This window comes from Bidens hawaiensis, unplaced genomic scaffold (assembly GCF_021521415.1).
Source record: "Bidens hawaiensis isolate Kalapana, Puna unplaced genomic scaffold, B.hawaiensis_p1.1 tig00038162_1, whole genome shotgun sequence".
Taxonomy (NCBI): Eukaryota; Viridiplantae; Streptophyta; class Magnoliopsida; order Asterales; family Asteraceae; genus Bidens; species Bidens hawaiensis.
Window position 1 is genome coordinate 1 of NW_027505533.1, and position 25,410 is coordinate 25,410.

The 25,410-nt window shown below is 35.8% G+C and overlaps 3 protein-coding genes across 5 annotated transcripts; 1 reads left to right on the top strand and 2 right to left on the bottom strand.

The window, feature by feature from the left end:
* The first annotated feature begins 2,687 nt into the window (after positions 1-2,687).
* LOC143613787 (uncharacterized) lies at positions 2,688-7,493 on the top strand. Of its 2 annotated transcripts, none has more exons than XM_077087405.1 (5): positions 2,688-2,863; positions 2,960-3,278; positions 3,366-3,424; positions 3,746-3,773; positions 7,438-7,493. In XM_077087405.1, the coding sequence occupies exons 1-5, from the start codon at positions 2,758-2,760 to the stop codon at positions 7,451-7,453; spliced, it is 528 nt and encodes a 175-aa protein (XP_076943520.1). In that variant the 5' UTR covers positions 2,688-2,757; the 3' UTR covers positions 7,454-7,493. The 2 variants fall into 2 exon arrangements, with proteins under 2 accessions (XP_076943520.1, XP_076943521.1); XM_077087406.1 differs by having other exon boundaries at positions 3,746-3,776; positions 7,431-7,465.
* LOC143613789 (putative inactive receptor kinase At4g23740) lies at positions 4,042-6,001 on the bottom strand. Its single transcript, XM_077087407.1, has 2 exons — positions 4,774-6,001; positions 4,042-4,614 (listed from the first exon to the last, which is right to left on the bottom strand). The coding sequence occupies exons 1-2, from the start codon at positions 5,944-5,946 to the stop codon at positions 4,042-4,044; spliced, it is 1,746 nt and encodes a 581-aa protein (XP_076943522.1). The 5' UTR covers positions 5,947-6,001.
* A 143-nt stretch (positions 7,494-7,636) lies between the features above and the next one.
* LOC143613786 (putative inactive receptor kinase At4g23740) lies at positions 7,637-11,286 on the bottom strand. 2 transcript variants are annotated; one of them, XM_077087404.1, is made up of 3 exons: positions 11,214-11,286; positions 9,415-10,670; positions 7,637-8,409 (listed from the first exon to the last, which is right to left on the bottom strand). In XM_077087404.1, the coding sequence occupies exons 2-3, from the start codon at positions 10,631-10,633 to the stop codon at positions 7,838-7,840; spliced, it is 1,791 nt and encodes a 596-aa protein (XP_076943519.1). In that variant the 5' UTR covers positions 10,634-10,670; positions 11,214-11,286; the 3' UTR covers positions 7,637-7,837. The 2 variants fall into 2 exon arrangements, with proteins under 2 accessions (XP_076943519.1, XP_076943518.1); XM_077087403.1 differs by lacking the exon at positions 11,214-11,286 and having other exon boundaries at positions 9,415-10,809.
* Positions 11,287-25,410: the final 14,124 nt, after the last annotated feature.

Genomic DNA, 25,410 nt, shown 5'->3' on the forward strand with positions numbered 1-25,410 from the left:
TCATTCCCAAGATATATATTTACATTCAAATTTTTGTTGGTTGTTTTCGTTGACGGGAAATTCTTTTAGGATTTCCTAAGTTTTGTTTTTACCTTTTAAGCGTTTAACATAATCAGTTAACGGTTACATCTTTCCATTTCGTTTTATTGTTATTATTTTATTACTTTTTAAATGTCTAGTCGGGTGAAAAATCTGTGGGACGCCATGGACACGCCAACTATTCATTTTTACAATTAGTTATATTTACGATATTTGGTTGGAGCATTATCACGCGTGGTGATACACGAGATACTTCAACTACTCATACATACATTTGTCATTCGTTATTTAGTTTGGTCGGTTAAAACGGAACGCAACACTCATGGGCCAACAAAATACCAAGGACAAGCTCATGGGAAACCCAATACATCGAGAAACTTACGTTATTTATTATTTTTTTATGTATTTTATTTTATTTGAAACAAGTTACGATTTGACTCAATTACTTAATTATTCATTTACATGGAAAGAAGACTTATTGATTCAATTCATTCACATGCTCACAAATATTTTCATTATCGTGTGATGTGATGTTCAAACACGTTTTGAAGAGAACTTAGGATTGCAAGATAGAGAAAAATAAACAAGACTCTTAATCTTTGATATTTATGTTTGTTGACTTATTTGATTATGAGATGTTGTATTGAATATTTTGGTTTTATTTGAATTTAAATTAATAGATGTTGTCACATTTAATATTGCATGATAGTACCTTGAGAGCTGTGAGCAATCAGCTCACGCCCAGGCATTTCCGCCGTAGGTTGGGGTGTGACATAAATAATATATATTTATATCATATTATGGAAGGATTTTTACTCCTTAAGTATTGTTCATCCATAAGAATTAGTTATTTAATATATTTAGCTTAACCAAGAAGCAATGAATCTCATCGCGGCATGTGGTGATAACTCATCAACGGAATTCACATTGCAATAACTTAGCCCATGCAAACGACATGTGGCGACACATGTCAACACATGGCGAAATATGGTGGTTCCAGATTTTGGCTATAAAAAGGGGACTCCATATACGTTTTCAAATCATTCCAAACTCAAATCCCACACACTTTATATAAACTTGGTATGCATTCCCTTATCTTATAAAGCGTTCCCGAACACTACAGCGACCCGACAATCCCTGTGCCTCGATGTTCATGCCATCCCAAGCCGATGAATCCCAAGACAAGTTCTTAAAGTGTGTGCCATATTCCCGAACGACGTCCCGACGCCTGATCGGAAGTTGTAGACAAGTTTCAGAACCTAAGCAGAAGTATTGTACAATTAACTTCCGATACCCGACATGCCATAGGTCGAGGTTTTGTCAAAATCACTAAGCAATGTAGCTCCTTTACGGTCCAACATCAGAATAAAAAAAAGAGGTCATCGAAATCACTGAAACAGAACCGAGAGGTGCATACGTAAACTTTTATTAAACGGATTTACTCCTATGGGACAAACCAGTTATTTGTCTCAGAAAGAAAACATTGACAAACGTGAATACGTTTAACTGTTAAACAAATTTATTTTACTTAGAAAAGTTAGACATGTTATTTGTCCTAGAGTTGAAAAGACAAAAATATTGTTTATCTTAAAGAGTTTGAAAACATTTATAAAACGTTATAACACATAATAGAAAATAAAGCACTCAGACTAGATACACATGTGTTTGGATCAATTCGTAACTAACAAGTAACAGTCATTCCATACGTCAGTCTCAAACGATATCTCTAATGGGCACATCTCCTGGGTATTTAAATCCTGTGGTTTTATAAGAGAATATTTTATTTTAAAAAACTTCCGCTAAAAACGCAACTATGATATATTTACAAAACCGGTACCAACTATTGGTCGTACGTCTAGGCCCCCGAGGCCGGGTGTGACATGAAGAGTTTGATGATACCAAGAGACGAGTATCCGGTGTTAGTGTATTTATAGGCGTAGGGTTTGGATTGAGGGCCTAAATTGAGAAGGCAGATGCGGACTCCTTGATGCAGATTTTCATTTTGGAAATCGTGTTTGATGATTGTGTCTGTTGAAGAGTGTGAAATTGAGATTTGATTTCTTATTTAATTTTGTGTTTTGAGACGTAAACTGAGTGGGAGTGGGTCGGGGAGCTGTGTTCCCGAGTCTCATTTAATGAGGGGAGGGGAAGGAAATGAGGAAAAAATGTTAAAATATCATGTTCCAAAGATTTTTTAAGGAGAGAATGAGAGGGGAAAGAGGGAAAATACTATAAAATTTAAACATATATTCATCCTTTCAAATTGGAGATATTATGAGAGAAAATCTTATCAATTCATAAATTACCCTCAAAACTAATTTTATTTTAGTTTTACTTAAAAGGTATAATAGTAAAACTATAACTTTCTTTTCTTTTCCTCTCAACTCGGGAACACATGAAATATATAAATTCCTTTATTTTCGTTTCCTTCTCATTTAACTCGGGAACACAAAAAAAAAAGTTTTTCGTCTCATTTCTTTTCTCTCCTAATTTCCTTCCCCTCCCCTCGCCTCGTTAAATGAGACTCTGGAACACAGTGTAGCGATCAGTAAAAAAACTAGCAGTGTTATGGTATGTTAAAGTTGAGAGCCACAAAAGAAAATTAGGTGAAAATCGGGGGAGTGAAAGAAACAAGTAGTGAATGTAGGAAGTATTCAAATCCACAAAGAAAGCTGCAAGTTTGAGTGTGTCTCCGTCGGGTGGAATACGTGAGCGAGCATGTCTGCAGTAGATCTGGTGACAGAAGAAGATAAGGATCCGTTCAAAGGCGATTATCTTGATGTTCCTTCCAAACCCTACCTCCTCAAACTTCTCCACAGACAAGGTAAATTGGTTAATTGAAACTGATAGGTTCATTTACAGCCCTAATTATTCAGAACAACATCATATCTTTGAATCATATAATAATCAATCCTAACAGGTGACAGGGGAGTCCTCTTTGCAGACAATGTTTACAAGTTTACAGCTTCAGGAAAGATGAAGAAGCAAAGTCTGCTCATTACTCATTTTGCTATTTACATTATCGATCCCGAGATATACGCGCTTAAAAGGCGGATTCCTCTTGCTGCAATAGAGAAGCTTTCTTTGAGTCACCTAACTGATCATTTTCTTGCGGTTATTGTTCCCACCGAATATGATCTTTTGCTGGCTAGTACTAGGAAGACTCAGATTGTAACTGTTTTGGTGGACTCTATCAAGACTACTTCCAACTATGAATTGGAGTTTAACTTATCTAACAGGTCGTCTAAACCTTTACTTTTATTTTATTCATTCATATACGGCCGTGTAACTAGTATTTGCATATTCAACTGTTGATGTTTTTGCAGTTTTGAGTACCATGCTGCCGCTGATGTAGTAAAAGAAATTCATTTTGAGCAAGTTGAAGGTAAACAAACCTATGTTATGTGACACTCTTATAGGGGAAAATTGGCAATTTGGGTTCCGGGTTCATAATAGTCACTTAATTCTTTTGCGAATAATTAATGGATAACTAATTCGTGAAGTATGCTTAAAAACAAGTTTTGACCTGGTTGACTCGCTATTAAAATCGTCACCTCCGATTCGATGACTTTTGATGGTCGCATGTTTTGAAAATACAATTTGACGTGTGTGATCTGTTTCATTTTAGTCACGTGGACGACATGTTTGAATCGTTGTTAAATCCGTCACCTCTAATATGAGCGTATATCTTTTACACGCATTTCAGGTGGAACGAAAACAAGAATTGTAAACAAGTAAAGACTGCCCAGAGCTTTGTGATGCACATTTATTTGTTGTTATTTTTGCATCTTTATGTTTATTTAAATTTGCATACATTTATTATCATCTTCTCATCTTTATTATTTCCTGTAATTGCATTTAGACTTTGATCTTATGAATGAAATTATCTTAGGGGAATTGTTACCTTTTAAATCATTAGTAGTAAAAGTCAGACAGCCCCTAGATTTTAACTAAAAACTTTAACTGATTCTTTCTAGTTTTGCTACCACAGGATATATGTCGTTAGAGCCATTGTTCGACTGTCCTAATGCCCTCAACCAATTTGACCACCTCTGCCATTTTAGACCTCCACTCGGGCGACTTTACCACACATAGCATTGCTATCTGCAACATTTCCACCATCTCCCCTTCTATATTCGGGCACCTCAAAAGTTCAACATCAAAAACCTCAGTAGTCCACTCCTCTCGAACCACTAAGCTAACCCAACTAACCAAGTCGACAATCTCATTGCCACATGTTGCATGAATCGGTGACTTCCCGGTTAGAAGCTCAAGAAGTAGAACACCAAACGAGTACACATCTGATGCTTGGTAGACTTTTTTAGTCCTGGCTATTTCTGGTGCGTTGTATCCCCCAATCCTTGTTGGTTGTGACACCATCACTGCTGCCAGGCCTACATCACCAACACAACCGTACTGTTGGTGGTTTAGGAATGTGTTGGATGCTTTGATGTTTCCGTGGACTAGCTTTCCATCAGCTTGTGTGTGGATATGAGCTATACCTCTTGCGGCTCCAATGGCTATCCTCAACCGGCTATCCCAATCTAAGGGGCTCCTATTCACTCCTCTATTAGCTGCAAAATAACAACCATCAATTCGAAAAGGGTAGTTGGGTAACAGGTTCAGCTTGACATGGGTCATGTCAGGTTAGATTGGCCAAAATTCTTAAATTATTTTATTATTTTATAACTAATGAATGTGTTAAGTCATGACTACCAAAACAGCATACCATGCATGCAATAATGAAGCAGCACTTCCTTGACTGAGGTAATCATACGCCAACTTTTCATCTTTGGAGTAATAATACGCCCTTAACGGAACCACATTCTCATGTATCGTCCTCCCAACAATCTCCATTTGTTGCTCAAACTCGCGTCTAGCCACCTTAAACCTCTTCACCACAACTGCATGTGAATCATCCAACGTTGCTTTAAAACTTGTACCAAAAGTACCCTTATCAAGCACCTCTGCAGAAGCCTGAAGCAGATCCTCCAAATCAAATGCAAGATCACTTCCCTCAAAGAAAACAAGTCTTCGATCCCCATTAAAACTCTCACTTTGACCATCATTGACTTTCTTTTCCTCATTATCTTCTGTCTGCAAGTGCCAAATCACCATCAGCAGTGCAACTAATCCAAATGAAAACACGCAACCACCGATCACAACACCTAATCCAATTTTACTGAGTTTTCCCTTTTTTGATGCTCTTCGAATACGAGAAACAGACGGAACTGATATTGCAGTATCAAGAATATTTCCCAAAAAATCAGAGCTAGGAAACCTCCCTAAAGATTGAGGCACGCTTCCCGTGAGATTATTATTAGACAAGTCAAGAACTTGCAAACTCGCAACATTAAAATCCGGTATCTCGCCAGAAAATAAGTTGTTTGCAAGACTCAAAGCGGTTAAGTGAGTCAAATTTGAGATGGAAGGCGGTATGCTCCCATTAAAACCATTGTTCGACAGATTAAGAAGCGCTAGATTGTTCCAAACAGACAAGTTCAAAGGCAATGGACCCCAGAAGTTATTACACTGGAGATATAAAGCGGTTAAGTTTGATAGGCTAGTGAAATCAGAAGGAAAAGGGCCTGATAAACTGTTGGACCTCAAACTTAATAGTTTAAGATTCGATAATCGGCCAAGAGTGTTTGGAGGTATAGGGCCATCAAGGCTAGCAGCAGGCAAACGAAGAGCAATGATCGATGAGCGGTTTTGGTCACATGTTACACCTGTCCAGTTAGTACAAGCGGAAGTATTCATATCCCAGTTGATCATGCGAGAATGGGGAATGTTCCGGATGAAATCGAGTAAAACTTTCTTATCTTCTGTAGGTTCAGCTGTAACCAGAGAGAAAACAACCCCAACCAAGACCAGTATAATGAAAATTGACCTAGTCTTCATGTTCATCACCTCCAATATCTCCCAAAATCTACATGAAATAATATTGAGTAAATAAACATAAAGATAACATAATATGCATATCCGTTAAAACACATAAACCTAGTTAAATTTTCACTTTTATGAACATAAACTAACTTCAACTGAAAAACTCAAATATACATTGAACGTTAATGTGCTAAAATATTCAAGAACGAATTAGTATAACTCACCAAAACGAAAGCACGCACGGAACTATTATTGAATAACTCTCTCTCAATATTATGACCAACTCGGTTGAATCTAATTTGGTTTATATAGACCAACCCTAACTTGGTAGTTAAGACATTACCTTTTTTTTAATTACAATCTAATTAGGAAACATTGTAATTAAGAAACATAATTAACAATGGCATACTTATCAATATTAGTCCATGATTTGGAGTTCAATATTACCAAAATTAAAAATATAAAATAATAACCTAAAAAGTAAGTAGTCCTAATCAACAATCTAGATTTTAAATCAGTTGAATTAGATCTCTTCATCAATTAATAATAGAACATGTCGTATTATCTCAGTTTATTATAACTAGGATTTTTGCCGAATTTGCTTTTACCTATGCAATGTCGAATTGGACTCAAACTGAGAAATCAAACAATCGGGAGTAGGCTCTAAACGAACTGAACGTATGTTGTGAACTGTACGGAGGGAAGTTCGTTTAATAAGTGAATGAACATGACATGTTCGATCTAATGTGTTTGTAAATGTTCAATAATGTGTTCATTTACATCCGTTTATGTTCGTTAATGTTTGTTTATGTTTGTTAGCTAAATGTATTTAATACTTTTTAGTGACTTTTCTAATCTTATCATATAGATTTAAACAAAATTGGCAAACCGATGTGAAACTTTTATTCTACATATCTTTTTCTCTAATTTTCATGTATGTTCTTTAGAGAGGACGAAATTGGCAATTTGGGTACCGGGTCAAATCAGTTATGGGTCCTTACGGTGTCTTCTTTTTGTAAAAGGGACACCATTTTGGATCGGGTAGGCCCACGAACACTTTTTTGTTATTTTCTCAAAAGTTATGGTTAATTCGTTAAGTATTAAGGGGCTGTTTGGTTCATTCAGATCTGAATGAGTCTAGATCTGAATGAGCATCTGTCACATTCAGCAACAACAGTAAGTCTGAATGATTCAGACATAATTTTAGCCATTCAGATGTTTTTCTGTTTGAAACCAAACAGTCTGAATAAATTAGATGTAAACATCTGAATGGTTCCATTCAGATGTAAACAAGCAGCCCCTAAGTGTGCTTAAAAACAACTTTTGACCAGGTTAACTCGGTATTAAAACTCACCTCTAATATTCGGTGACTTTTGATGGTTACATGTTTTAAAAATACAATTTCGTTGACTTTTGACATGTGTAATGTGTTTCATATTTAGTCACGTATTTGACATGTTCTCTCATATTTCAGTTGGAACCAAAACAAGAATTGTAAAGCAAGTAAAGACTGCCCAAAGCTCTGTGATGCACATTTATTTGTTGTTATTTTTGCCTCTTTATGTTTATTGTTGTAGTTGCATACATTTATTATCGTCAGTCACTTGTAATATAAAAAATATAAGTTTCACATCTTTATTATCTCTTTCAATTGTTTGAAAATGAATTCATTACAATCATATATGACAATATTCACCTTTAATACTATTACAATTCTTATATAGCTGAGGCAGAACATGCAGTCAAATATGAAAAATAGTGAACAAGTCAAATAGTATATAAAAGTCAAACAGCAAACCAGTCAAAGTGAAAAGAACACTTGGAAAACAGCCCCTATATTTCTTATTAACTAAAAACTTTAGTGTAACAGTAACTGATTCTTTCTAATATTGCTACCACAAGATATATGTCACTAGAGCATGTGTTCACCGGTCCGAATATTCTCAACCGATTTGACCACCTCCACCATCTTGGGCCTCTGCTCTGGCGACTTACCCACACATTGCATTGCTATCTGCAACATTTCCACCATCTCCTCTTCTATATTCGGGTACCTCAAAAGCTCACTATCAAAAACCTCAGCAGTCCACTCCTCTTGAACCACCGAGCTAACCCATCTAACCAAGTGGACAATCTCATTGCCGCATGTAGCATGAGTCGGTGACTTCCCGGTTAGTAGCTCAAGAAGTAGAACCCCAAACGAGTACACATCTGATGCTTGGTAGACTTTTTTAGTGTCGGCTATTTCTGGTGCACTGTATCCGCCACTACTTGTTAGCGGTGACACCATCACTGCCGCCAGACCTACATCACCTACACAACCGTACTGTTGGTGGTTTAGAAATGCGTTGGATGCTTTGATGTTTCCGTGGACTAGCTTTCCATTAGCTTGTGTGTGGATATGAGCTATCCCTCTTGCAGCTCCTATGGCAATCCTCAACCGGCTATCCCAATCTAATGGGCTCCTATTTGCTCCTCTATTTGCTGCAAAATAACAACTCGTCAATTTAAAAAGGGTAGTGGGCAACAGGTTAAGCTTGAAACGGGACATGTCAGCTTAGATTGGCCTAAAATATTGGGTCCTGCAGCCTGCAGGGGCCTTAACAAGCCAAACCAGTTTGTGAGCTACTCGAGATCGGCTCATTAAAATCTCGAATCAAGCCGCGCTTAAACGAGCTTGAGCCTTAAAATAAGCCCGGGCCCGCACTTTACATATCGAGCCTGAGCTATCTCGCAAGCATAAATGAACCTCTTATATAATTTATATCTAATGTATTTAAATAATAATATTAATTATATACAAAATAATGATTAAAATAAATAGATAATATACATTATGTTTTATTAAAAATTATAATTTAAAAAAAAACACACTAGAAAACAGTAAAAAAGGCATATCAATTAAGTAATAAATAATAAAGGAGCTGAGCTCGGGATTGGAAAAACAACTCACGAGCCAAGCTCCAGCTTTAGAAAAAGAGCTCGAAACAAGCCAAACTCTCGTAAGTCAAAACGAGCTCAGCTTAAGCCTAGTCGAACTCGGGCTCGGCTCATTTACACCCCTAGGTCCTGCCATTGATAAACCACCCCAAAAGAGTATACCAGCTAGCCTGTTACATCATACGAGCTGTATGACCTTTTTCACCATATCATTCAGGCGGTATGATGTCATATACTCATATGGGCCGTATTACATGGCGAAAGAGGTCATACGACCCGTATGGCTTTGTCAGTGTCACATTGTTTATTTCCTTGCCAGTCAAAAACATCATACGGGGGCCACATATGTTTTGACCTTCAAACGACCAGTGGGCCTTTTCCAGCCTATCATACGGGCATACGACTGGCTTGTATTCTTTTTGGCCTATCGTGCGGCCCGGATGACCATACAAGCCATATGAAACGCGTGTCTGGAGAGTCTGTGATGGCCTGTTTCTTAAATTATTATATAACTAATAAATGATAATCGTGACTACAAAAACAACATACCATGCAACAATGAAGCAACACTTCCTTGACTAAAGTAATCACACACCAGCAACTTTTCATCTTTGGAGTAATAAAACGCCCTTAACGGAACCACATTCTCGTGTATCGTCCTCCCAACAATCTCCATTTGCTGCTCAAACTCGCGTCTAGCCACATTTACCACACCCTGTAACCTCTTCACCGCAACCGCATGTGAATCCTCCAATGCTGCTTTATAAGTTGTACCAAAAGTACCCTTATCAAGCACCTCTGCAGAAGCCCTATACAGATCCTCCAAATCAAATGCAAGATCACTTCCCTCAAAGAAAACAAGCCTTCCATCCCCATTAACATTCCTACTTTGACCACCATTGACTTTCTTTTCCTTATTGCCTGTCTGCAAATCCTTTTTCTTACCTTCCTTCTTCAAGTGCCAAATCATCATTACCAATGCAATTAATCCCAACAAAAACACACAACCACCGATCACAATGCCAAATCCAGTTTTACTGAGTTTTGGCTCCTTTGATGCCGCTCGAATAGGAGAAACAGATGGAAGTGATAAATTTGCAGTGTCAAGAGCATTTCCCAAAAAAGCAGAGCTAGGAAACCTCACTAAAGATCGAGGCACGCTTCCTGTGAGATTATTATTAGACAAATCAAGAACCTGCAAACTCGCAGTATTAAAATCCGGTATTTCACCAGAAAGTGAATTGTTTGCAAGGCTAAAAGCGGTTAAGTGAGTCAAATTTGAGATGGAAGGTGATATGCTCCCGTTAAAACCATTATTCGATAGATTAAGAACGGCTAGATTGTTCCAAACATATAAGTTCAAAGGTAATGGACCAAAGAAGCTATTAGATTGGAGATGTAAAGCGGTTAAGTTTGTTAGACTGGTGAAATCAGAAGGAAAAAGGCCTGATAAATTGTTGGATCTCAAACTTAATATCTGAAGATTCGATAATCGGCTAAGGGTGTTTGGAGGTATAGGGCCATCAAGGCTTAAAGCAGGCAAACGAAGAGCAATGATCGACGAACGGTTATGATCACATGTTACACCTGTCCAGTTAGTACAAGCTGAAGTATTCATATCCCAGTTGATCGCATGCGAATGTGGAATCTTCCGGATGAAATCGAACAAAACTTTCTTATCTTCTGTAGGTTCAGTTGTAACCAGAGAGAAAACAACCCCAAACAAGACGAGTATGGTGAAAATCGACGTATTCGTCATGCTCATCATCTCAATTTTCTCACAAATTCTACAAAACCTTCCACATCTACATGAAATATAGCAAAAGTAATAAGTAAGTAAACATAAGACCACAGGATCGATCAATGTATGATAGAATGATGTTTTATTTGACACTAATTAGCATAAAGTTAAAATTCAAGAACGAATTGATATAACTCACCAAAACGATAACACACACGGAATGAATACTGAACAATTCTCAATGTACGTTATACAATAATGTCTTAACCATAACTCGGTTTTACATAGAGTAACCCTAACTTGGTAGACAAGACATTACCAATTATACCTATATTAAAATTAGGAAACATAACAAACTATAACAGACTTGTCAATACCGGTCCATCAAGTTCACCAACATAAATGCATATCCGTTAAACCTAATTAAATATGAGTTTAACGAACTTAAACCTAATGAAAGCTAGCTTCAATTGCAAAATCAAACACACAGACTGAACGTTATCGTGTAAATATAATAATAATAATAATAATAATAATAATAATAATAATAAAAGGCTAATTTGGCATGAAACTGAAAAAGGAAAAGAATAAAAAGTAATGATCTCACCAGATTAGGAAAAGATTTGAAGTCGTTAACTCTGTATTATTATTATGTTCATCAAAACCTGCAATTGAAGAACCAACAATGCACTAGCAACTGTATGTAACAGAGTGTGTGTGTGTGTGTGTGTGTGAAAGAGAGAAAGAGAGAGAGGTTACTTAGAGAATAATAATAATAATAATAATAATAATAATAATAATAATAATAATAATTTGTTTGTGTTGCAGAGATGGCGGGATGATGCAGCACATGGAGATGGAGTGTGAACCAAGGGAAGGATTCAATTCACTCCCTCTTTAATCAAAGTTAACTTCAAAATAGTTTTGCCTTGTATAAATAAATGCATAATAATTCATTTATAACATAAAAGGTAACCGAAGATTATTTGTTTATTTATTATTTGTTTCTTTTACTAAAATACTAATTTACTTTTCGGTGTCCCATTAAAGTATATACAATATTTATTTCTTTATTTATTTATGTTACTAGAATAGCATTTTACTTTTGATTATGTAGATTTGTTTTGTGTCCTTTTCTAAGAAATATTGTGGAATATATATAGTTAGGGATTTCTTTACTTATTAAAGCATTCTCAACCCATTCTCTAAAGTTGTTAAACCCATATAATTTAGGGTAAATTTTAAAAAAACCACCAAAATCACCTCTTCAATCAATTCCCTATTATATGGATAAGTTATATGGCAACTAAAGTAAAAATCTAAATATAGGGACTCACTTTTGATCCATACCACATAATATATCACCTATCTCCCAATCACCATTTACTATATAACAAGACAAAAGAGAAAAAATAATAAAGAATTAATTTATGGATATGAATAAGGAATAGAATGAGGAAGAATTTTAAAGAATGATAGATAAATATATGGAATATTGTTTTCTAGCTAAATTATAAGAAAAAATATATAGAATGGGCTATGAATGCTCTTACATGCTTGATGTTGAAGGATGACATCATTAATTTGTTTATGTGGAAAATATAGACATTGTTGAATTTCTTCATTAAAATTAAAAGTGTAATTGGATTTGGTTTTCTAGCCCAATGCCATGAGGGTAACATTGGGATTCTTAAAGTCTCATGTTTGAAATCAGACTCAAACTGGTTTTGAAACAGTGATGAGTTTTCTTTTTGATGGTGTTTCTGAGTGAATTAGGTTTGAAGCGTTAAAATCATTATGAACAATTGACATCTCGTCTCATGAAAAATTACTTGGATATTATGGGTAATTTCAAATACTGTTAAAAAAATAAAATAGCCTGAGAGTATAATATTTTATAAACATACCATATAGGGATTTGCTAAACATAATCTTAAATTAAAGGTTACGTGTATCAGTCATATTTTACTTTGTAGGTTTTATTATTGCGCTACTTTTCTTTTACATCATTTATTATATAAATGTTGGCTCGTTTTACTCAAAATATTTTTTTTTTGAACATTGAATTTCATTCACAAGGACGGAACCTCAAAACAAGGACTGCTCTAAAATCCAACCGATTAAAACATGTACAAAGGAAACAAAAACCAATCCTTCCATCTAAGATATTTATATCTAACCTTATGTTTAAACCACAAAAAAAGAAACGGACTTTATACAAGCCACCACGTCGACAACTTTAGCCTCCTTGCCTCTAAACATCATGTTATTCCTTTCTTTCCAAGAAAACCAACATGTAACGAAAATGATGCCGAGCACCACTGTTTTACCTTTCTTACCTCGCGACGCCTTTTTGTGCATCTCCAAAACATCACGAAACTCCGAGGCAGCAAGCGGCTCAAGCTTAAGCCAATTAACCACATGGGACCAAACACCATTAGAGAAACCACACTCCATGAAAATGTGTTTCGTCGATTCCAGTTTCAAGTCACAAAGCCTGCACCTATCATTCTCTAACCGAATACTTCTCCTCGCAAGCGCCTTGAATTCTGTCCATCTCAGCACGCCAAGCCAAAACATTACATTTTAGCGGAACCCACGAAACCCATTTAAAGGCAAAACAGTTCTCATAACCTCTTGATTCTCGCATTAACTGTTTCACGTTTTTGACACTAAAAGACCCATCACTGCTGGCTGACCAAAACCACCTGTCCGGTCCAGGCCCAAATACAACCTGTTCCAAACTAGAAGACAATATACACCACTCCTCCATTTCTTGCATAGAATAAGTTTGATCTAGAGGAATGGGATTCCACCCAATGTCGCTCCCAACATCTGATACTGTGCTCCACTTATTAATAGCTCTTTTAAAAAGAAGAGGACATCTATCTTTGATGGACACCTCATAAAGCCAAACATCAGTCCAAACCGATAGAGGCACATTCCCAAGCTTCCCTTTGATAACATCATGAAAGCGTTGTTCTCCAAATTTTAACTTCTCCACATTTTTAACAATATTTGCCTAGCAACCTCCAAATCTAGACAAAGAAGGGAGAAAATTCCATCTGGCACGGGCTGCGTGACAAGCCAAATTACCTCTTTCCATAAACCAGTAATATCATTTCTAAATCGCCACGCCTATTTCGCCAATAAGGCCTCATTAGCATCTTTCAAACGAGAAATTCCCAAGCCCCCTTTGGTCTTGGGATTAGATACCATATCCCAAGAAACCCAATGAACTTTCCGGACCGAATCCGAACCTGACCAAAGGACCCTTTTCATAATCCCTTCCAATTTCTCAATGACACCAACCGGCGCTTTATACATGGAGAAATAATAAACAGGCAAGCTCTCAAAAACTGCCTTGATCAAAGTTACTCCCCCGCCTATAGAAAGGACATTTGCCTTCCAAAGAGCCAAACGAGCCTCAAAGACATCAACAATCTTACGCCAACTGCTTATTTTATTCATATTCGCTCCCACTAAAATACTCAAATATTCAAACGGAGACGACCCCGACTTGAATCCCGTCATAGAAGCCATCTCTGCCAATTCATTTCCACTCGTACCGAGCCCAAAAAGGTTGGACTTATGAATATTATCCTTAAGGCCAGAACACGCATGAAAAAACCTCAAAATCCTCGCCATATTAGCCACAATGAGACGAGACCATTCACCCAAAATTAGGGCGTCATCAGCATAAAATAAGTGTGAAACGACTAGACCATCCTTTGCCAAAGATAACCCTTTGAATTCTCCTTCTTCAATGGACTTAAAGATCATGCACGAAAGCGCCTCCATAACAATCAAAAATAAAAAAGGAGATAGAGGATCCCCTTGGCGCAGCCCCTTTTCACTTTGGAATTCAAAAGTAGGCGAACCATTAACAAGAATGGTCGATCTTGCCGAATGTAAGACACCCAATATCCAGTTACACCACCTCTCAGGAAAGCCTATCTACTGCATAATAGAGATCAAAAAACCCCAATTTACATTGTCGTATGCTTTCTCAAAATCTACCTTCAACAAAAAAGCGTTTTTATCCTTCCTCTTGACCCAAGACATAATCTCATTAATTAATAAGGGTTCGTCTAAGATAAAGCGCCCGCTCAAAAAGCCCGACTGAGTATCAGAAATAATTGAATCCATAACCTTCTTCAAACGAGCCGCTAAGACCTTTGAGATCACTTTACTAATAATGCCAACCAAAGTGATAGGTCTGCAATCTTTTAGGCTGACCAGATTCTTACATTTTGGGATGAGAGTAATAAAGGCAGAACTACAACCTCTATTAATCACACCTGTATCAAAAAATTCTGTGAAAATACTAGAGAAATCCTCTTCAAAAAAACTCCAAAACCTGCGAATAAAATTAAAATTAAACCCATCGGGACCATGAGCTTTATCTGCACCACAAGCGAACACCACCTCCTTTATTTCCTCCTTAGAGAAAGGTTGAATAAGGTCGTCTACAAGGTCCAAAGAAATCCTTTTAATGTTATCACAACGAAGAGTATGTCTAACACGAAGAGCCTCCAAAAAATGCTCCTTGAAGAACTTGAGAATCTCCCGTTTGACAAAACTAGGATTAGAAACCCAAACACCATCCACCAAAATCCCCTTAATAACGTTAACATCCTTCCTACCATTAATCACACCATGAAAATAAGTTGTGTTGTCATCCCCCTGCATAGCCCAACGAATACGAGACCGATATTTCAAATCTTTCAATCTATGTAGTTCCAACTCTTCCAACTTTTTTTTACACTCAGCCCAGACCCAATCCTCTTCCTCAACCAGATCACTATGTTCCATAGTAGCTTCAAGACTCTCTAACTCCACCTTCAAAGTGCAAAACTCTTCTCCTTCAGCGACATCCTGTCTAACCTCCAATTCCGAACTAAATTCCTGAGAAACCGAAACTTGTTAGATAAAGCAACATCACGAGGACCCACTGACTGATAACGATCTAAATCATGCACCAACATCTCTTCACATCTGTCCCTATCCAGCCAAGAATTGAACCACCGAAAAGGTCTCGCACCTGTAACACCACGTCTCAAACCCTATAAGTTTTAGCCTAAAAATACTAACTTTTATAAGTATAGGGACCAAAATTGTAAATTCTAAAAATCTTCTCCCATCGCGATACGCGACGGGGTAAAACTTAGCCCATCGCATAGCGCGATGGCCTTGCACACAAACCCATAAATGGGCGGTGTAGCGATACGCTACGGCTCAATAAGTAAGGTCATCGCGTATCGCGATGACCCTACTGAGTCAGCTGGACACGTGTCCAACAACGTGGCACAATATGACAGGCCACGTGTCACCACCAGATAAGGCGGCGTTAAATTACGGCGCCGCGGTACGCGACGTGGTTGAGGAACCCATCGCGTACCGCGAGGAGGTCCAGAATCAGCCTATAAAAGAGGGTGACGGGTATGAGGCTTTCTCATCCGAAACACACCTCCATTTACACACACTTAACCTCAAAAGGCCTGCCCCATTTTTGTGTCAAGTCTACGTGAAGTTTTCTCGTAGTTTTTGCAAGGAACGAAGTTATAAGTAAGCTAGCAATCATACAATCGAGTAGATCAAGATCCTACCTTTTTCTTATTATCAATCTAAGTATTCGCATTAAGGTAGGGGTTATGTTTAAGTTACTTGAATTATAGCTTAGACTATCAATCGAGGCTATAACCTTTAACCTTGATCGTATTTTACAAACATTCACAATCAAGTTTTCATAAACATTATTTCATGATGAAGTAATGTTAAACAAAAGATATATTTTGACGGGCATGTAGTAATTGTAAGGGGGATATCACTAGTAGTAAGTTTCTTGCATAAGGAAAAGTAATTCGTACAAATCCCAATCAACCGAGGGACCCATTTACTTACCTGGAGAAACTTACCAACGTGTTAGAACCTATTAAGCCAATGCATGCTATATCAAACGTCACATAAAACTAAGTGTTTCCATTCACAATCAAAGATAAACGATTTCAAGGTTAAGCTTAGCAATCATAGCTTAATCAAGAAACACCATTCAAAACATTCATATAAACCTATTTATGTATAGGTTAAATATCATTCACAATCAATCAGTCAAGGTTGTCAACACCGACAGAACAGGTGAATACGTTAACCTTTTAAATCAGTCAAAACATATTTATACTCAATGAGACGAACGGGTGTTTGTCTTAACGAGTCAATCAATGTTTACATGAGATCAAACGATCTCTAAAACGTTATAATACAAAGTAGAGAATAAAATCAACTCAGACCGAATACGCATGTGTATGGATCCAAACATAACTGTTAAAGCTCAATCAATAAATCAAAGGCGAGGTAGCCGCGAGCTTAAATGGTCATGACCAGTTCTCTGTTCAGGGCCGTGTGGCTCGGAGAATTCCGTTGTGTGTGTAGGGCAGTGGTACATATACCGGAAGTAGAAATGCTTCCGCTGAGTTTGTCGAGAAAACTATATTTGTATTATAAATGTCATTCAAAATGTTTTATTGAGTCATATGTGTTCACCAGCATATAGCTGACGTATTTTTCCAACCCATTGCAGGTAATTAAGCTTTAGTATCAATAACAAGGATTGGAGTCTTATGAAGATGGAAACAAATGACGATATGGCTCCGTTTTTGATATAAAATCCTTGTAATATTGAACTTATGTTTTTGTAAACTGATACTTGGGTATTTAATTCCCAAGTAAATTTTCATTGTAAATTAATATTATATTCAAACCTAAAGTCTTCCGATAAAATTAACCCATAAACTCTTATACATTTACAAAACAGGTACCAACTTGTGGTCACACGCCTAGGCCCTAAGTTGGGGTGTGACAGCACCAAAATTTTTATTAACCAAATACAAAATAATCGGGCAGTGATCCGAAAGGTTCCTAGGAAGTGCTCGACAACACGCCTCAGGCCATCTGTTAAAAAAATCTCCACACAAGAAATCTATCCAGTTTGCTCATTTTACATTTATTCCCCAAGCATGTCAAAAAAGTGAATCTTTTACCCTTCATCCCATACTCCCTGATACAAGCTTCATCAATAAAAGAATTAAAATTCGAAACACTCGACTGATTGAATTTCAGATGTCTTCTTTCATCTTCATTTCAACAGCATTAAAGTCACCACAAAGGCACCAAAGTCTTCCCTACCCCTCATAACAGAAAGTAAAGCACTCCGAATACGTTTATCCACCGTTTTTTGAGGCGCATAAATATTAAGAAAATTTAACTTAGTGCATCTTTAAGGTGGCCAAACACAAGCAAGTAGTTCTGATCTTTAACAGAGCCATTTTTCAAAAAAACACTAGGGTCCCACACCATCAACAAACCCCCAGATCTGCCTAATGAGTCCACACCTTCCCATTCAAATTTCTTTATACCCCATAATCGATCAGGTTTAAAATTATTAACATCACTACACAAAGTCTCCTGCAACGCAATAACAGACACACCATTTTCCTCCTTTAGGCTGAACAGTTATGTTTGGATCCAGACATATGTGTAATCGGTCTGAGTTGATTTCATTTTCTACTTTGTATTATAACATTTTATAGATCACGTAATCTAATGTAAACATTGACTGACTCGTTAAGACAAACACCCGTTCATCTTATTGAGTATAAATATGTTTTGACTGATTGTAAAGGTTAACGTATTCACCTGTACCGTCGGTGTGCGTTTGAAACCTTGACTGTGAATGATTGATTGATTCATGATTAACCTATAATAAAATAGGTTTATATAAATACCCGGATCGTCTCTTGATCCGGCTATAGACCTTTAATCTGGTTTTGATAGATTTAAACCTTGATTGATCATTTGTTTGATAAAATATTGAGGCCTATAGTCTTTCTGTTGATCTACCAAATCATATGTTGAGTTTCTTCTTTATGAAGAAACATCTATAATATGTTTCTTCTTTAAGAAGAAACATTCATTATGTAAAATCTTATGTTTCTTAATCATGAAAAAACTATATTTTGACTATATCCTCATGAATGTAAATTTGGTGTTTCTTAATTGTAAAGAAACATTACTATAATCCTTTGTATGCTTAAAGCTTATGTAAACATAATTATGATCAAGGTTTGGGCTATACCCCTGACCATGGTCTAAGCCATATAATATAATAGCATAATGACTTAGGTAGAACCCCTACCTTACATGGTTATTTCGAAGCTTATGTACCTAAGCTTGTACGAGCAGCACTTCTACTCTATGTCGCGTACTAGTGTTTAAATCGTCAGAACTTTGAGGCTTAGCCCGAACTTCGAGGTTGGCACATAAAACGAGGCGACACATGTTGGTCGTCATGTCGTGCACGTACTTCGAGATAGAATGTCGGGCTATTTACGGGTGGCATGCACTTCAAGGTATCATCGGTATATGGCACGAAAATCGAGGTAGAGTGAGAAAATAATTCTAGAGAGAGAAAGTTTGGTGTGAGAAATGAATGAGCCGTGACCCCTATATTTATAGGCAGAACTTGCAACCCATCGCGATACGTGATGGGTCTTGGTAATCCAGTCGCGTATCGCGGCACCGTATATTATCCGCCGCCATACTACATGCTGACACATGTCCTGCTGAGTCATCAAGGTCCATCGCGATACGCGATAACCTTTGTTCCGGGCTCATCAAAGTGCGCTATCAAAGCACCACATTGCGCCCATCGCGCAACGCCCTGCGCCCGAGCTCTCGCGCGTGTGCGTCGGGTGCTTCGCACCCTCTGCTAGGACCACTGGGTGCATGCTAGGCATAAAAGAATATTACTACGGAATTTTATCTCTTTATAAAGAGCTTCTAAATGTTTCTCACTTTCTATGTGGGATGAGTTTTAACTTTCGTATATACCCATGTGGAATGCTTCCACTTTCTTCCATCTTTTCATGTGGGATGAAATTTCCTTATTCCATATCCTTAACATAAGATGACTTTATTTAAGGAATATTTTTATTTCCTTATCAAATGATTTTATTTTCTTTATTTAAATTTTCTCATTACTTACTTTTTAGAATAATTTTGATCCTTCAACTTTACTAAGTTGTCAAATTTTGACCGAAATTTTGGGGATGTTACAAAGAGAATCACACTTAAAACCTCAAACCCAAATTCAACAAACCATGCACCACTTCAAGCCGGTAACATCCCGTCAAACCTAATGCACAAACCAAAGCCAACACTAGTACCTTTCCCAACCTATCGCATGGATAATGCCGGTGAACTCTGAATCATCGTTCGAAGGTGAAGCGGGGAGAAGAGAGTGCCCCCCACAATGACAGCCCATTCTAACATCTCCGAATGCCATTGGATGAGTTGAATGACGACCACCATGGAGAACCAATTTCGTCCTTGATGACAAGGACGATTTGAAAGGGTGAGGAATTGATATGTACTTGAGGAATCAAATCGTAATATATTAATTAAAGTTTAGGGTGTGTTGGGATAGCTTGTTTAAACGAAAAATGACTTCCTGTTAAAAGGACTTATAAACTTATGATTTTTTTTTAAATAAGTTTTTAAAAAAATGTTTGGATTAACTTATGTATTGGGGAAAACTAAAATGACTAAAAGTGACACTCTTTTTTAAATGGAGTGTAACGAGTTTTGAGGGTTAGATGGGTGTAATAGGTAAATCAAACCCATTAAGTTAATAAGTTACAGATTCCTAACTTTTAAAAACCCCTTTATTTTGCCTACTCCATAATTTAAAATCCATAAGGCTTTATGGTTTGTTAAACACCTTATACACCATATTAACTTTTCAAAAAACTTATAAGTTATAAGTTGATGAAAATTAGGAATCCTAAACACCCCCTTTAATATATTATTTAAGTTTATCTATTATTTAGTTTCCTTATTATATTCTAACTTTGTTTTCTTATTGTTTATCTTTTTCTATTTTTATGTTTTGGTTTTTCTATATATTGTACTCTTTATTTAAGAAAAAGAATAAGAAAATTGTTTCAACTTTGGTTTCTCTTATATCTATTGTTCTTGGGCCCTAACCACTCTACGAGTCTTTTGGAGATTGATCATCTCGAATCAGTCTCTAACAATTTGGTGCTTTCATTCATCGTCCTCATGCCTCCTTCATCGCCTAAAGACTCGTTCATGACACTGGTTAACAAATCGATCGGCTATTGAGCCAGCAAGAATCAAGCGCCGCCCTTGCCAAGTTTCACTTAAATTCCCTCGCCGCCACTATGAACCAAATCACCACTAACCTTATTGTCGCTCTCACCAAAAATTTCTACACCTCCTCAATGACCGACCCAAAACCAATTCTTACAACCCTAATCCTGGGACCACCAACATCACCTGTAACAGCTTTTGAGTCCGCACCAACCCCGAAACCCACACCAATGCCCAAACCCTTTGTTTCCATCCCAACAGTTGGGCCGAAAATGACAGGAAATGCGCTACTAAAGACTGAATTCGATCACCATAGCAACGAAAAGCACATCACCACCATCACCTCCAATTTTTGTCCCATGTGCAAAACACTCACTTCCCTACATGGGTTCTAAACCTTACTGTGGGATTATGAACTAAACCATTTTTGTCAAAGTTTCTTACAAGCCTTTAATAGTAAGAAATTCAACACCTAGTTTCTCTGCAAAGCAAAATCAAGCTATTAAGATGAAGACCACATATCTCGCGAAGAGACGAGAATGGCAGCCACCGTGGTGATCGGTTGTCACGTCCCATTCTTGAGGACAAGAACATTGGCGGAGAATTAATATGATTCTAATTATTATTCAAGTTTAAAATATTAATTAAATTTATCTGTTATTTAGTTTTCTTATTATAGAATAACTATGTTTTCATATTGTTTATCTTTTCATATTTTTATGTCTTTGTTATTCCTATGAATTGTAATTTTCATTTGAGAAAAATAATCAGAAATTGTATCAAGTTTGGTTTCTCTTCTTCTTTCTTGTTCTTAGAGCCTAACCCACTCTACGGGTGTATTGAGAGATTGACCATCTTGAATTGATCTCTATCAATACATGATTCGGATGCACATGTGTATGTAATAAGTTCAAGTTATGAAATTTCCAAGAATCAAGATCAATACAAAATTCGGCTTCACATGCGTGGTTGTAAGTTTCTAGCCATAAAATATCGGAGGTTCATCTAGCATGCATGAAACTTGGGGAACAAACTAATAGCAAGTTTTTAAGCTTCATATGGTATGATTTGGATGAGTATGGAGCAAGAAAATGTATTTTAAACATGTGAGAAAACGATTTGATTTGATTTGATTTAATTTCCATATTTTGTTTTCTTATGTTATGTTTCCTAGTTCTAGTATTATGAGGTTCCATTAGTATTTATATCTTTTTATTACATGCATGTTTAAAGAAAAGATATTATATTTCAGAATTTCGAAGTTGTACTCCGTCGTGTGTTCGTCCTTACGCTTTTTGTAGTTAAGAGCTTTAACAACATTTCTGATGTTATTCTTTATAACTTGTTGCGGTTCCTATTATCTAATTTTCAAGAACCCACTTTGATTTACGCAATGTTGTTTGTTGTGTTTGTTCAAATTTGTGGGTTGATTGATGATAAAACAGTGAGTGATACTCGGGATATTATTTAATTAGTTATTTCACTGCAAACTAGTTAAAATCCATCTAAGGCCATAGGGTATACTCTAACCCATCTTAATTCCACGTAAGCTCCACATCATCATTTTTTTCTCTTTCACTCTATGTCATCCAAAGGAAATGGTTTAACCCATTTAACATATAATTAATATAACAAATCAATTAGTAATTAATACATAATTAATACATATTGTTCCTTTTAACCCGTTAAAAGCATAACCCATAGACCTTTCTAACACATTTAACACTAGTGGGGAGTGGTTTAATCCATTTTTAAAGTGCCTTGTCACTTTAACCTATGTAGAAGTTAGAGTATACCCCATGGCCTAAGGTATTAGCTTGATCACACCATTGCCAATCATGTCGAGTTGTCATGTTAAACCGATGTAACTGAACCGTGTTTTAGTTTGGTCAAAACATCTACCTAACCAAAAAACTGTTTTAAACTGTACAAGACCATCGGGGGCCGGCCTTCTTACCATATGTACTGTGAATTTCTGATTTCTCATCCCTTCTCTAATATTATCCTACTAGCTTTAGAGCCCGTGTACAGTGGCGGATCTAGGAAATATTTCCAGTGGGTTCATTGTTTTTAGATGCGTCAATTTCATTGGACCAGACATACAAAAATTCGGTTCGGTTTGTCGGTTTGGGTCTGGTAAGGTTCGCTACATAGTAAATATACTATACAATAATAAAAATATCGTCGTTAGAAGTTAAAAAACACATAATACATATACGATGATCTTTACGAAAAAAAACTATATGTAGTTAGTCACTACGAATTTTCATCTTTTGAAGATGTTGCATTAGATATTAGACCAAAACTTTTAGGGTTTACTTGAAGATAATGATTTAAGGTTTGACGGTTCACTTTGAAAATATCTCTTAATATTCATAATCAGGGCCGGCCCAACGTGCCCTCAAGCGAACTAAAAAAATCTTTTTTTTATATACCCTTCTCATCTATCTGAGTTTGGACCAACAATAATAAACTAAAAAAGTTTATAAATGACAGAGTTTGGTTTGACATTGAATAACTAGTAAAATTATAACAAGATTTGTACATTCGGTTTTGGTTAGAAATATATTGAACTTTCTTTAGTATTTTTTTTGCCTTTTAGAGTAACCAAATATGTAAGTTCGGTTTTGGGTTAACATTGAACTTTTTTTATGTTTTTTTATGCCTTTTTGCGTAACCAAATATGTAAGTTCGGTTTCGGTTTGACATTGAACTATCAGTAAAAACATAACAAATAATTTAGCAATTATTCAAATAGCAATAGAGTTGTAATTTACTGAAACTTGCAATGTTCTAAAGCAATATTGATGTTCTAGTGTTATTCAATAGCAACGGTGTTGTAATTTACTGAAATTTGCAGTGTTCTAAAACAATTTACTGAAATATGTAATTAATCGAAGTCACAAAACTAGTCAAAATAAGTAATCAACGTTGAAGAGAAAAGACTTGAAACCCAAATAAGAAAATATAAGATTGCTCAATGCCTCGGTCACATAAAGGGAAACAACTGAAGCCTTTTCAACCTCAAAATTGGCCATGAGCTGTATAATGTATGGCAAATGTAGACAACAGAAGTTACAGAGCCAAGTAATCAGTTTAAAAAAAACCACTAAGGGGGAATAGCAAAATAATCAAATAAAAAAAAAGCATAAAGGGGGAATCAAGCCCAGGTTTCTGCAGTTTAAAGGGTAAGTGTTTACCACAAGAACTATCTTTCATTTTGTGTATGGGTTCATTCACAATTTATATATGGGTTCACTCTCATATTTTATAAAGGCGATACATATAAAATCCGAAACTCAATGGGTTCCCGTGAACCCGCACCCATACATGTAGATCCGCCCCTGCGCGTGTAACACACGGGATAATCTAAATAATTAAGTTACAAATAAAACAATACATAATGTATATGCTTGTATATACATAAATTGATTTTATTTATATCACAAAATAATTTTTTCCAAAAAAAAAAATTAACTTAATAAAAAAAATAATGCACGTGCAAAAACATACACAACACTCCGTCTATTGAAAATTTATTCGCAGTATCATGTATGTATAATTGAAAGAAATTTGGTTATGAACCAATTTCAAAGAATACTTCTCTTATAATAATAGTTTTGAGCTACACCATGAAAATATTTTGATAAGTTTGAGAGACTTCACGACTTTGCCAACTGACAAAAAAAAATAACAGTTCTAATCACTATTCAAGAAAAAATCAATGCTGACACAAATGTTTCTAATTTAATAAAAGTTAAAAGTATTGATAGGCCTGTAGGTGGCATGTCAGAAGTGGTTGTCATTTTTTCTTAAATTTTAATAGTCATGTGAAAAATACTCAATGTGCAAAATCCCGAATTTTTTGACTATTTCCAAAAATATAATTAAAAATAATTTCAAAACTTAATCACATTTGAAATTCTAACTTTCATTTGTTTTACATTTTCAAGTCCAAACTTTGAACCCATAAAAATTCTGACGATATATCAAATTGCATTCTCAAAATTTTAAAAATATTAAGATTACCCATTTTTACGCATAACAAATTTGAGCCAAATAAAATCCCGAATTTTTTGACAATTTCCAAAAATATAATTAAAAATAAATTCGAAACTTAATCACATTTGAAATTCTAACTTTCATTTGTTTTACATTTTCAAGTCCAAACTTTGAACCCGTAAAAAGTCTGACGATAAATCAAATTGCATTCTCAAAATTTTAAAAATATTAAGATTACCCATTTTTACGCGTAACAAATTTGAGCCAAATGTTAATTTGTACCAAACGATCTATTTATCAACATTTAACCCGTAACAATCAAATTTAAGTTTCACCGAAAACTCGAAGCAATCCTTGATAAAAAAATCCAAGAAACTAAATATGATATGTATTATATTTTAAAGTGATTGGTATATACTATACTTACAATTTAACACATATATGTATAGTTTACTAAATTAACCGAAAATTAAATAGATAGATTTATGTCATATATTTATAATTTATAAATTTATATGACAATATAATAAAAACAATAAATAAATGGTTTTATTTTTAAAAAATGGATCAACTTTTAAGCATATATTTATAATTTAATGATTAAAAAATTACTTTGTAAATTGAAAGCATAT

Bases quoted from the DNA above. Each gene is read 5' to 3' on its own strand.
- LOC143613787 (XM_077087405.1), top strand. From the start codon at position 2,758: ATGTCTGCAGTAGATCTGGTGACAGAAGAAGATAAGGATCCGTTCAAA. The intron at 3,279-3,365 runs GTCGTCTAAACC...ATGTTTTTGCAG, and splicing joins GAGTTTAACTTATCTAACAG to TTTTGAGTACCATGCTGCCG. The intron at 3,425-3,745 runs GTAAACAAACCT...CACGCATTTCAG, and splicing joins TCATTTTGAGCAAGTTGAAG to GTGGAACGAAAACAAGAATT.
- LOC143613789 (XM_077087407.1), bottom strand. From the start codon at position 5,946: ATGAACATGAAGACTAGGTCAATTTTCATTATACTGGTCTTGGTTGGG. The intron at 4,615-4,773 runs GCATGGTATGCT...TGTTATTTTGCA, and splicing joins GTGCTGCTTCATTATTGCAT to GCTAATAGAGGAGTGAATAG.
- LOC143613786 (XM_077087404.1), bottom strand. From the start codon at position 10,633: ATGATGAGCATGACGAATACGTCGATTTTCACCATACTCGTCTTGTTT. The intron at 8,410-9,414 runs GTATGTTGTTTT...GTTATTTTGCAG, and splicing joins TGTTGCTTCATTGTTGCATG to CAAATAGAGGAGCAAATAGG.